Consider the following 12,381-nt stretch of genomic DNA (forward strand, 5'->3'; position numbering starts at 1 on the left):
CAGTTAGGTACTGTGCCCGGACGAGCATACACAATAAGGGAGGCATTTTGAATCCCGGGTAAGACTCATACCAGCCACACCAATCACACCGTACAACTTGTGATCTAAACCCAGTTAACAGTATGACAACAGAAAGGGCCTCTTAAAGATGGCTCCTTAACAATAACCCGAATTAGTTAACAATAACTATGTACAAGTATTGCAGATAATCCGCACTTGGGATGGGCGCCCAGCATCCACTACGGACTCCGAGAAATAGAATTATCGGTAAGTAAATTCTTATTTTCTCTATCGTCCTAAGTGGATGCTGGGGTTCCTGAAAGGACCATGGGGATTATACCAAAGCTCCCAAACGGGCGGGAGAGTGCGGATGACTCTGCAGCACCGAATGAGAGAACTCCAGGTCCTCCTTTGCCAGGGTATCAAATTTGTAAAATTTTACAAACGTGTTCTCCCCCGACCACGTAGCTGCTCGGCAGAGTTGTAATGCCGAGACCCCTCGGGCAGCCGCCCAAGATGAGCCCACCTTCCTTGTGGAGTGGGCTTTTACAGTTTTAGGCTGTGGCAGGCCTGCCACAGAATGTGCAAGTTGAATTGTGTTACAAATCCAACGAGCAATCGACTGCTTAGAAGCAGGTGCGCCCAACTTGTTGGGTGCATACAATATAAACAGCGAGTCAGATTTTCTGACTCCAGCCGTCCTTGCAATGTATATTTTTAAGGCTCTGACAACGTCCAACAACTTGGAGTCCTCCAAGTCGCTAGTGGCCGCAGGCACCACAATAGGTTGGTTCAGATGAAATGCTGATACCACTTTAGGGAGAAAATGCGGACGAGTCCGCAGTTCTGCCCTATCCGAATGGAAGATTAGATAAGGACTTTTATAAGATAAAGCCGCCAATTCAGATACTCTCCTGGCAGAGGCCAGGGCTAGTAACATAGTCACTTTCAATGTGAGATATTTCAAATCCACCTTTTTCAATGGTTCAAACCAATGGGATTTGAGGAAATCTAAAACTACATTTAGATCCCACGGTGCCACCGGAGGCACCACAGGAGGCTGTATATGCAGTACTCCCTTGACAAAAGTCTGGACCTCAGGGACAGAGGCCAATTCTTTTTGGAAGAATATTGACAGGGCCGAAATTTGAACCTTAATGGATCCCAATTTGAGACCCATAGATAATCCTGATTGCAGGAAATGTAGGAAACGACCCAGTTGGAATTCCTCCGTCGGAACCCTCCGATCCTCGCACCACGCTACATATTTTCGCCAAATGCGGTGATAATGTTTCACGGTGACTTCCTTCCGTGCCTTAATCAAGGTAGGAATGACTTCTTCTGGAATGCCTTTCCCTTTTAGGATCTGGCGTTCAACCGCCATGCCGTCAAACGCAGCCGCGGTAAGTCTTGAAAAAGACAGGGACCCTGCTGTAGCAGGTCCCTTCTCAGAGGTAGAGGCCACGGTTCGTCCGTGAGCATCTCTTGAAGTTCCGGATACCAAGTCCTTCTCGGCCAATCCGGAACCACTAGTATTGTTCTTACTCTTCTTTGCCGTATGATCTTCAATACCTTTGGTATGAGCGGCAGAGGAGGAAACACATACACTGACTGGTACACCCAAGGAGTTACCAGTGCGTCCACAGCTATTGCCTGTGGATCTCTTGACCTGGCGCAATATTTGTCCAGTTTCTTGTTGAGGCGAGACGCCATCATGTCTACAATTGGTCTTTCCCAACGGTCTATTAACATGTTGAAGACTTCTGGATGTAGACCCCACTCTCCCGGATGAAGATCGTGTCTGCTGAGGAAGTCTGCTTCCCAGTTGTCCACGCCCGGGATGAACACTGCTGACAGTGCTATCACGTGATTCTCCGCCCAGCGAAGAATCTTGGCAGCCTCTGCCATTGCACTCCTGCTTCTTGTGCCGCCCTGCCTGTTTACATGGGCGACCGCCGTGATGTTGTCCGACTGAATCAACACCGGCTTTCCTTGCAGGAGAAGTTCCGCCTGGCTTAGAGCATTGTAGATTGCTCTTAGTTCCAGAATGTTTATGTGAAGAGACTTTTCCAGACTCGTCCATACTCCCTGGAAGTTTCTTCCTTGTGTGACTGCTCCCCAGCCTCTCAGGCTGGCGTCCGTGGTCACCAGGATCCAATCCTGAATGCCGAATCTGCGGCCTTCTAATAGGTGAGCCTTCTGCAACCACCACAGAAGTGACACCCTTGTCTTTGGTGACAGGGTTATTCGCAGGTGCATCTGCAGATGCGACCCTGACCATTTGTCCAACAGATCCCTTTGGAATATTCTTGCATGGAATCTGCCGAATGGAATTGCTTCGTAAGAAGCCACCATTTTTCCCAGGACTCTTGTGCATTGATGTACTGACACTTTTCCTGGTTTTAGGAGGTTCCTGACCAGATCGGATAACTCCTTGGCTTTTTCCTCTGGAAGGAAAACCTTTTTCTGAACCGTGTCCAGAATCATTCCTAGGAACAGCAGACGAGTTGTCGGGATTAAATGGGATTTTGGAATATTCAGAATCCACCCGTGTTGTCTTAGCACCTCTTGAGATAGTGCTAAAGCTGTCTCCAGCTGTTCTCTGGACCTTGCCCTTATTAGGAGATCGTCCAAGTATGGGATAACTAATACGCCTTTTCTTCGAAGAAGAATCATCATCTCGGCCATTACCTTGGTAAAGACCCGAGGCGCCGTGGACAATCCGAACGGCAGCGTCTGAAACTGATAGTGACAGTTTTGAACAATGAACCTGAGGTACCCCTGGTGTGCGGGGTAAATCGGAACGTGTAGATACGCATCCTTGATGTCCAAGGATACCATAAAGTCCCCTTCTTCCAGGTTCGCTATCACTGCTCTGAGTGACTCCATCTTGAACTTGAACTTTTTTATGTAGAGGTTCAAGGACTTCAGATTTAGAATAGGCCTTACCGAGCCATCCGGCTTCGGTACCACAAATAGAGTGGAATAATACCCCTTTCCTTGTTGTAATAGGGGTACTTTGACTATCACCTGCTGAGCGTACAGCTTGTGAATGGCTTCCAACACCCTCTCCCTTTCGGAAGAGACGGTTGGTAAGGCAGACTTCAGGAAACGATGAGGAGGATCCGTCTCTAATTCCAACCTGTACCCCTGAGATATTATCTGCAGGATCCAGGGGTCTACCTGCGAGTGAGCCCACTGCGCGCTGTAATTTTTGAGACGGCCCCCCACTGTCCCCGAGTCCGCTTGAGAGGCCCCAGCGTCATGCTGAGGTTTTTGCAGGAGCCGGGGAGGGCTTCTGTTCCTGGGAAGGAGCTGCCTGTTGGTGTCTCTTCCCTCTTCCTCTGCCTCGTGGCAGGTACGACAAGCCCTTTGCTCTCTTATTTTTGTAGGAGCGAAAAGGCTGCGGTTGAAAGGTCGGTGCCTTTCTCTGTTGGGGAGTGACTTGAGGTAAAAAAGTGGATTTCCCGGCAGTAGCCGTGGCCACCAAGTCTGATAGACCAACTCCAAATAACTCCTCCCCTTTATACGGCAAAACCTCCATGTGACGTTTTGAATCCGCATCGCCTGTCCACTGTCGTGTCCATAAGGCTCTTCTGGCTGAAATGGACATAGCACTCACCCGAGATGCCAGTGTGCAAATATCCCTCTGTGCATCACGCATATAGATAAATGCATCCTTTATTTGTTCTAACGACAGTAAAACATTGTCCCTATCTAGGGTATCAATATTTTCAATCAGGGATTCTGACCAAACTACTCCAGCACTGCACATCCAGGCAGTTGCTATAGCTGGTCGTAGTATAACACCTGCATGTGTGTATATATTCTTTTGAATAACTTCCATCTTTCTATCTGATGGATCCTTAAGTGCGGCCGTCTCAGGAGAGGGTAACGCCACTTGTTTGGATAAGCGTGTGAGCGCCTTGTCCACCTTAGGGGGTGTTTCCCAGCGCGCCCTAACCTCTGGCGGGAAAGGGTATAATGCCAATAACTTTTTTGAAATTATCAACTTTTTATCAGGAGCAACCCACGCTTCATCACACACGTCATTTAATTCTTCTGATTCAGGAAAAACTGTTTGTAGTTTTTTCACACCATACATAATACCCTGTTTTACGGTATCTGTAGTATCAGCTAAATGTAACGTCTCCTTCATTGCCAAAATCATATAACGTGTGGCCCTACTGGAAAATACGTTTGAATTTCTACCGTCGTCACTGGTACAGCCCCTGACGGTGTTTGAGGCGCCTGGACAGGCATTAATTGATTGTCCGGCCGCCTCATGTCCTCAACTGACTGTTTAAGGGAAGATAAACCATCACGTAATTCCACAAATAAAGGCATCCATTCTGGTGTCGACCCCCTGGGGGGTAACATCTGCATATTTGGCAATTGCTCCGCCTCCACACCAATATCGTCCTCATACATGTCGACACCACGTACCGACACACACCGCAAACTCACAGGGAATGCTCTAATGAAGACAGGACCCACTAGCCCTTTTGGGGAGACAGAGGGAGAGTCTGCCAGCACACACCACAAAGCGCTATATATACAAGGGATATCCTTATATTAAGTGCTCCCTTATAGCTGCTTTAATATATATATATATATAGCCATTAATGTGCCCCCCCTCTCTGTTTTACCCTGTTTCTGTAGTGCAGTGCAGGGGAGAGACCTGGGAGCCGTTCTGACCAGCGGAGCTGTGACAGAAAATGGCGCCGTGTGCTGAGGAGATAGGCCCCGCCCCTTTTTCGGCGGGTTCTTCTCCCGCTATTTTTCCAGTCAGGCAGGGGTTAAATATCTCCATATAGCCCCTATGGGCTATATGTGAGGTATTTTTAGCCTTGTATAAGGTTTATATTTGCCTCTCAGAGCGCCCCCCCCCAGCGCTCTGCACCCTCAGTGACTGCCCAGTGAAGTGTGCTGAGAGGAAAATGGCGCACAGCTGCAGTGCTGTGCGCTACCTTATGAAGACTGAGGAGTCTTCAGCCGCCGGTTTCCGGACCTCTTCACGCTTCAGCATCTGCAAGGGGGTCGGCGGCGCGGCTCCGGGACCGGACTCCACGGCTGGGCCTGTGTTCGATCCCTCTGGAGCTAATGGTGTCCAGTAGCCAAGCAGCAAATCCACTCTGCATGCAGGTGAGTTTACTACTTTCCCCCTAAGTCCCACGTTGCAGTGATCCTGTTGCCAGCAGGACTCACTGTAAAGAAAAAAACCTAAACTAAACTTTCTCTAAGCAGCTCTTTAGGAGAGCCACCTAGATTGCACCCTTCTCGTTCGGGCACAAAATCTAACTGGAGTCTGGAGGAGGGTCATAGGGGGAGGAGCCAGTGCACACCACCTGACCTAGTAAAGCTTTACTTTTTTGTGCCCTGTCTCCTGCGGAGCCGCTATTCCCCATGGTCCTTTCAGGAACCCCAGCATCCACTTAGGACGATAGAGAAATACTATTATTATTATATACAGTGACGGTACAGGTGGTAATAATACTATTATTGGATACAGTGATGGTATAGCGGTGTCTATGGTTATATATTATATACAGTGACGGTATAGCGGTGTCTGTGGTTATATATTATATACAGCGACGGTACAGGTGGTAATAATACTATTATTGGATACAGTGATGGTATAGCGGTGTCTGTGGTTATATATTATATACAGTGACGGTATAGCGGTGTCTGTGGTTATATATTATATACAGAGACGGTATAGCAGTGTCTTTGGTTATATATTATATACAGTGACGGTATAGCGGTGTCTGTGGTTATATATTATATACAGTGACGGTACAGATGGTAATAATACTATTATTGGATACAGTGACAGTATAGCGGTGTCTGTGGTTATATATTATATACAGCGACGGTACAGGTGGTAATAATACTATTATTGGATACAGTGATGGTATAGCGGAGTCTATGGTTATATATTATATACAGTGACAGTATAGCGGTGTCTGTGGTTATATATTATATACAGTGACGGTACAGGTGGTAATAATACTATTATTATATACAGTGACGGTACAGTTGGTAATAATACTATTATTATATACAGTGACGGTACAGGTGGTAATAATACTATCATTAGATACAGCGATATCTTCATACATGTGACTGACCTGTTCCTCCAGCCTCCATGTAACTGTGTCTCTTCCCCTGTCTATAGCATTGACTGTCTGTACAGTAACACCGCCCACATGGAAGTTGAGTTTGACCCATCGGTGCTGTCCCCTGGGGAGAATATGGAGGTCCCCGTCACCTTCTATCCCCGGGCAGCCGTCCACTACCAGGAGACTGTGGTCTTTCAGATGAACAGCCATTCCCAGCAGCTCGTGCAGCTCCAAGGCCATGGGATCGCCATGAAGGTTGGAAATGTTGGAAAGAGTTATTGATTTATTAACAGTGTCTTATATAGCGCCGCATATTCCATTGCGCTTTACAACAGTAATAGAACAAAACTGGGTAATGACAGACAGACATAGAGGTAGGAGGGCCCTGCTCGCAGGCTTACACTCTAGGGAAACAGGCATTGATACACCAGGATAGGTGCTATCTGTTGCATAATGGTCCACCAGATTGCAGAGGCTGATGGTTGGCTGTATGATATGGTCACACAGCAATGTTGGCCTGGGGTCAGAAGGATGGGAAAGTGAGGAAAGACAAAATATGTGAGGTTATGTGTGGACTGTACAGAGGGGATTTAATTAGATAGGGAGGCATTGGAGGTTCTGTGGGTGGTTCTTCAGGGAACGCTTGAAGGTTTGGAGACTAGAGGAGAGTCTTATTGTGCGTGGTAGGGCATTCCACAGTGTGGGTGCAGCCTGGATAAAGTCCTGCAATCGTGAGTGGGAGCGAGTAATGAGTGTGAATGAGAGACGCAGATCTTGTGCAGAGTGGAGAAGTCGGGTAGGGAGATATTATGAGATAAGAGAAGAGATGTTCATAGGTGTATTTTGGGTAATGGCCTTGTATGTTATTAAATATGGTAGAATACTGGTAACCAATGCAGGGACTGACAGAGCGGATCTACAGACGATGAACGTCTAGCGAGGAAGATTAGCCTCGCGGCTGCATTCAGAATGGATTGTAGTGGTGAGAGCCTATGTTTGGGAAGACCGGTCAGGAGACTATTACAATGATCAATGCGGGAGATGATGAGAGCGTGGATTAGAGTGTTTGCTGTGTCCTGTGTAAGATTAGGGCGTATTTTGGATATGTTTCTTAGATATATGTAACATGATCTTGAGACAGAGTGAATGTGGGGAACAAAGGACAGATCAGAGTCAGGGATGATACCTAGGCAGCGAGCTTGTGGGGTAGGGATGATTGTAGAGTTCTCAACAGTGATAGAGATATCAGGATGGTAACTGCTATTGGCTGGTGGAAATATAATTAACTCTGTTTTGGAAATATTAAGATTGAGGTGGCGAGATGTCATCCAAGATGAAACAGCAGAGCGGCATCAGTGACCCGGGCCAATACAGATGGTGATAAATCTGGGGAGGATAGGTAGATGTGGGTATAATCCACATACAGATGATACTGAAATCCAAAACAGCTGATTAGTTTCCCAAGAGATGAGGTATAGATAGAGAAAAGCAGAGGACCTAAGACTGAGTCCTGCGGTACTCCAACTGAGAGAGGTAGCAAAGAGGAGGTGGAATCAGAGAAGCGGACACTGAAAGAGCGATTAAAGGTGGGATGAGAACCAGGATAGGGCTGTGTCCTGGAGACCTAGGAATTGTAGTGTGTGTATGAGAAGAAAGTGGACACAGTGTCACATGCAGCAGAGAGATCTAGAAGAAATAATGGCCTTTAGATTTACCAGTGACCAGATCATTCACTACTTTAGTGCTGTCTCTGTGAGGTTACCAATTAGTAGATCTACAGTAAGAAGGTCTAAAACCATATGGTCAACAGTGAAAAGGTTGACACGTAAAAAGGGCGACACTTTTTTCTTTCCGGCTGTCGTTTTTCGCCATCTGAGCACAGGGAACCCCAGTAGTGTACCGTGTCCCCTTGCAATCGTAGTCCACGTGGATGGTAAAGTATCAAAAATTAGAAAATGTAAAAAAAAAAAAATGTCATGTCAACCATATGTGTCGATCATTGGCATGTCGACCTTTTGAATCTGTCAACCACAAGCACCATCAACCTTTCATAGGTCGACCTAATGACCATGTCGACCATTTGGTGTTGACCTACGGACCATTTTACTAGACACTAGGGTGGCTAATCCCGTGATCAGCAGGATCCCGAGATTCCGGCCTAAAATTGGCCGGGATTCAATCCCAGGATTGGAGCTTCCAATCCCGGGGATTTCGGGATTGGCCACCACTTTAGTATTTTCTATGCCGGGCAGCGTTGAGCGTCCTCAGGAGGCCAGCCACCGGACCTCACAGCAAGTGGCCAACCCTCCCTCCCGTCCAGATTAGGGTTAGGAGGGGGTGGGACACATTGAAAAGCAGCCAGTCCCGGGTATCCCAGGATTGATCATTTTTTATTCCCGTTTCCCGGGAATTTATTGTAATCGGGAACCAACCTCTAGGTCTGGGCGCTACAGACATCCAGGCATCTTGTAAACGCAAACCACAAATCGTTTCCAGAATGGACTGAACTGGTGCCATTTCCCCTGCTCTCTTATTAAAGGATGAAAGTAGTTCTGATACATAGTAAGCTATCAGGAGGACTTAGTCAGTGCAAGTAGCAAAGAGACACTGCAGCAGCTAAACTCTACCCAAAAGTATAAGCGGTCCCAGGGGTGGGTGAATTAGCCCCTACCAATGACGGCACGCAGATTTGCCCAGTTGGAGCCATCAGTTAAGATTTTCTGCCAACATTCCAGCGTAACCACATAAAAGGTGGCCACAGTATATAGCACACATTATTATCTATGTAACAAACCGTGTCATCCGTATGACATCCAGTATCATCCACGTCACGTACATTCTACATGACAAATACACGTCTGTTTCTCGCAGGTGGAAGTAGCTGATCCGAAATATAAAGTAATAAAGTTTGGAGCTGTAAAGATTGGTCAGACTGTGAGGAGGACTCTGCCTGTTGTGAATAATAGTGCAGCCCCTGTTACCTGTGTCCTAAACCTGAGCCCTAGTGTTCCCGCACTGCAGGACCCCAAGGTACAGTACAGGACACCCGCATCTCATATCTCCTATTATCATGTGACACATACCACCTGACACATAATCTAACCCAAAGTGTAATATGCTGTCAGTGCACATATATATTCCTGCAGTGAGACTCAGAAATGCCTCACCTCCTCCGGCTTACTGATGCTGATCAGCCCGTGTCTGCTGTCTTAGTATCCAGAAGGAAGACTGTTATTGTCTACTCTACCAGCAGCCCCAGCCTGATCTGTAGAAGGAGCTTCAGCAAGCTGGGGAGAAGAGACACAAAGGGCAAGGTTAATTGAGGGGAACCACAAGATTGACCTCAATTAACGTCTAATTTTCTCTTATACTCTCGGTTCCCACAATACTCTTCTGTGGGACGTTCTCCCCATAGAAGTGTATGGGAACCAATAATTGACATTCCTGCTACACTTAGCCAATCATGAGAGGCACATATGTGTTGCTCCCTGATTGGTTGCCGGATCCTCCCCCAGGGTGCCCCGGCCAGGGCTGACCAGTTTGAGGAGTAATGTTATGGGCTGCAGGGACCAATGTGTCTCCTGGCTGTGGCATTACCTCCTTGGCTAGTGGAGCCCGGTGCTCCACGTCTTTTGTCCCCCCGTATTTTTAAAACCAAGACCTGTCCAAGAGTCCGCTGATGGTTCTTTAAATACAGGGGGACCGCACTTTTTCTCCCTTGTATTTTTAGAATCAGGACCGGCGCAAAGAGCTTGTGGCTGGATATGCTTAGGCAAACCTGGCAGCCAAACACGACAACATACACCATCGGAGAGCCCGATTCAGTAAAACATGGGACTATAGTAAATTCCCATGTTTTACTTAGAAAACACCACCCGTGTTTAATTGATCCCACCCATGGTTGATCTTGGTCAAACACGGGTGAGATACGATTCTTAGTGGCACAATACACAATGAGAACTGATGCTGGACACCCCGTAGGAGATTGGTCTATTATACTGTGTGTGTAAGAAATGTTCCTCTGTGTCTGCTTGGCAGGTCCTCAGTCTGTCACCCACCTCCGAGATAACAATCCCTGCCCGCGGCGGAGTGTTTAAGCTGGAGATTCAGTTCACCCCCCGGAGTCGGATAGCCCCGTTTGCAGAGGAGGTGATGCTGGAAGTGGCCGGCTTGCTGCGTTCCCTGCTGGTAATACAAGGCTGCAGTCAGGGCTTGGAGCTCAGCTTGGACCAGGATTATCTCTCATTCGGAGCTGTGGTGCTGCAGAGCCAAGCCACCCGTAAGATTATCCTGAGCAACACGGGAGAGCTGGGAGCCAGGTACTGTCACACGGGGTGATGGGAGTCATCCCCCTCAATGCACCGTCTCATCGTACCTCACTGTGCCATTTCCCTCACTGCATCGTCTCATAGTGCCTCACTGTGCCATTTCCCTCACTGCATCGTCTCATAGTGCCTCACTGTGCCATTCCTCTACCTGCATCGTCTCATCGTACCTCACTGTGACATTCCTCTACCTGCATTGTCTCATAGTACCTCACTGTGCCAATCCCCTCACTGCACCGTCTTACCGTACCTCACTGTGCCATTCCTCTACCTGCATCGTCTCATCGTACCACACTGTGCCATTCATCTCGCTGCATCGTCTCATCGTACCTCACTGTGCCATTACCCTCACTGCATTGTCTCATCGTACCTCACTGTGCCGTTCTTCTACCTGCATTGTCTCATCGTACCTCACTGTGCCATTCCTCTACCTGCATCGTCATATCGTACCTCACTGTGCCATTCCTCTACCTGCATCGTCTCATTGTACCTCACTGTGCCATTACCCTCACTGCATCGTCTCATCGTACCTCACTGTGCCGTTCTTCTACCTGCATTGTCTCATCGTACCTCACTGTGCCACTCCTCTACCTGCATCGTCTCATCGTACCTCACTGCATCATCTCATCGTACCTCACTGTGCCATTCCTCTCACTGCATCGTGTCATCGTACTTCACTGCATCATCTCGTCGTACCTCACTGTGCTATCCCCCTCACTGCACCATCTTACCGTACCTCACTGTGCCATTCCTCTACCTGCATCGTCTCATTGTACCTCACTGTGCCATTCCCCTCGCTGCATCGTCTCATCGTACCTCACTGTGCCATTCCCCTCACTGCATCGTCTCATCGTACCTCACTGTGCCATTCCCCTCACTGCATCGTCTCAGCGTACCTCACTGTGCCATTCCCCTCACTGCATCATCTCATCATACCTCATTGTGCCATTCCTCTCACTGCATCGTCTCATCGTACCTCACTGTGCCATTCCTCTCACTGCTTTGTCTCATCGTACCTCACTGTGCCATTCCGTTCACTGCATCGTCTCCTCGTACCTCACTGTGCCATTCCCCTCACTGCACCGCTTCATCATACCTCACTGTGCCATTCCCCTCACTGCACCATCGCATTGTAACTCACTGTGCCATTCCGCTCACTGCACCATCGCATCGTACCTCACTGTGCCATTCCTCTCACTGCATCGTCTCCTTGTACCTCACTGTGCCATTCCAATCGCTGCATCACCTCACTGCACCTCACTGTGCCATTCCAATCGCTGCATCACCTCACTGTGCCATTCCCCTCGCTGCAACGTCTAATCGTACCTCACTGTGCCATTCCTCTCGCTGCATCGTCTCATCGTACCTCACTGTGCCATTCCAATCGCTGCATCACCTCACTGCACCTCACTGTGCCATTCCCCTTGATGCATCGTCTCATCGTACCTCACTGTGCCATTCTTCTCGCTGCATCGTCTCATCGTACCTCACTGTGCCATTTCTCTTGCTGCATCGTCTCATCGTACCTCACTGTGCCATTCCAATCGCTGCATCACCTCACTGCACCTCACTGTGCCATTCACCTCGATGCATCGTCTCATCGTACCTCACTGTGCCATTCTTCTCGCTGCATCGTCTCATCGTACCTCACTGTGCCATTCCCCTCACTGCACCGTCTCCCTGCACCTCACTGTGCCATTCCCATCACTGCACCATCTCATCATACCTCACTGTGCCATTCCCATCGCTGAATCGTTTCATTGTACCTCAGTGTGCCATTCCCCTCACTGCACCGTCTTCGCACCTCACTCTACCATTCCCATCGCTGCACTGTCTCGTCATACCTCACTGTGCCATTCCCCTCACTGCACCGTCTCATTGTACCTCACTGTGCCATTCCCATCGCTGCACGGTCTCATTGTACATCACTGTGC

General features: G+C 48.3%; 1 protein-coding gene across 2 annotated transcripts in view; it reads left to right on the forward strand.

The window, feature by feature from the left end:
- Positions 1-12,381, forward strand: part of HYDIN (HYDIN axonemal central pair apparatus protein) — a 478,199-nt gene that overhangs the window by 458,363 nt on the left and 7,455 nt on the right. For both annotated transcript variants that reach the window (XM_063945857.1, XM_063945858.1), the window contains 3 exons: positions 6,179-6,377; positions 8,994-9,152; positions 10,161-10,441. In XM_063945857.1, the coding sequence (XP_063801927.1) occupies positions 6,179-6,377; positions 8,994-9,152; positions 10,161-10,441 (639 nt within the window). The remainder of the gene's footprint in view (positions 1-6,178; positions 6,378-8,993; positions 9,153-10,160; positions 10,442-12,381) is intronic.

The sequence above is a fragment of the Pseudophryne corroboree genome, chromosome 11 (assembly GCF_028390025.1).
Source record: "Pseudophryne corroboree isolate aPseCor3 chromosome 11, aPseCor3.hap2, whole genome shotgun sequence".
Classification (NCBI taxonomy): domain Eukaryota; kingdom Metazoa; phylum Chordata; class Amphibia; order Anura; family Myobatrachidae; genus Pseudophryne; species Pseudophryne corroboree.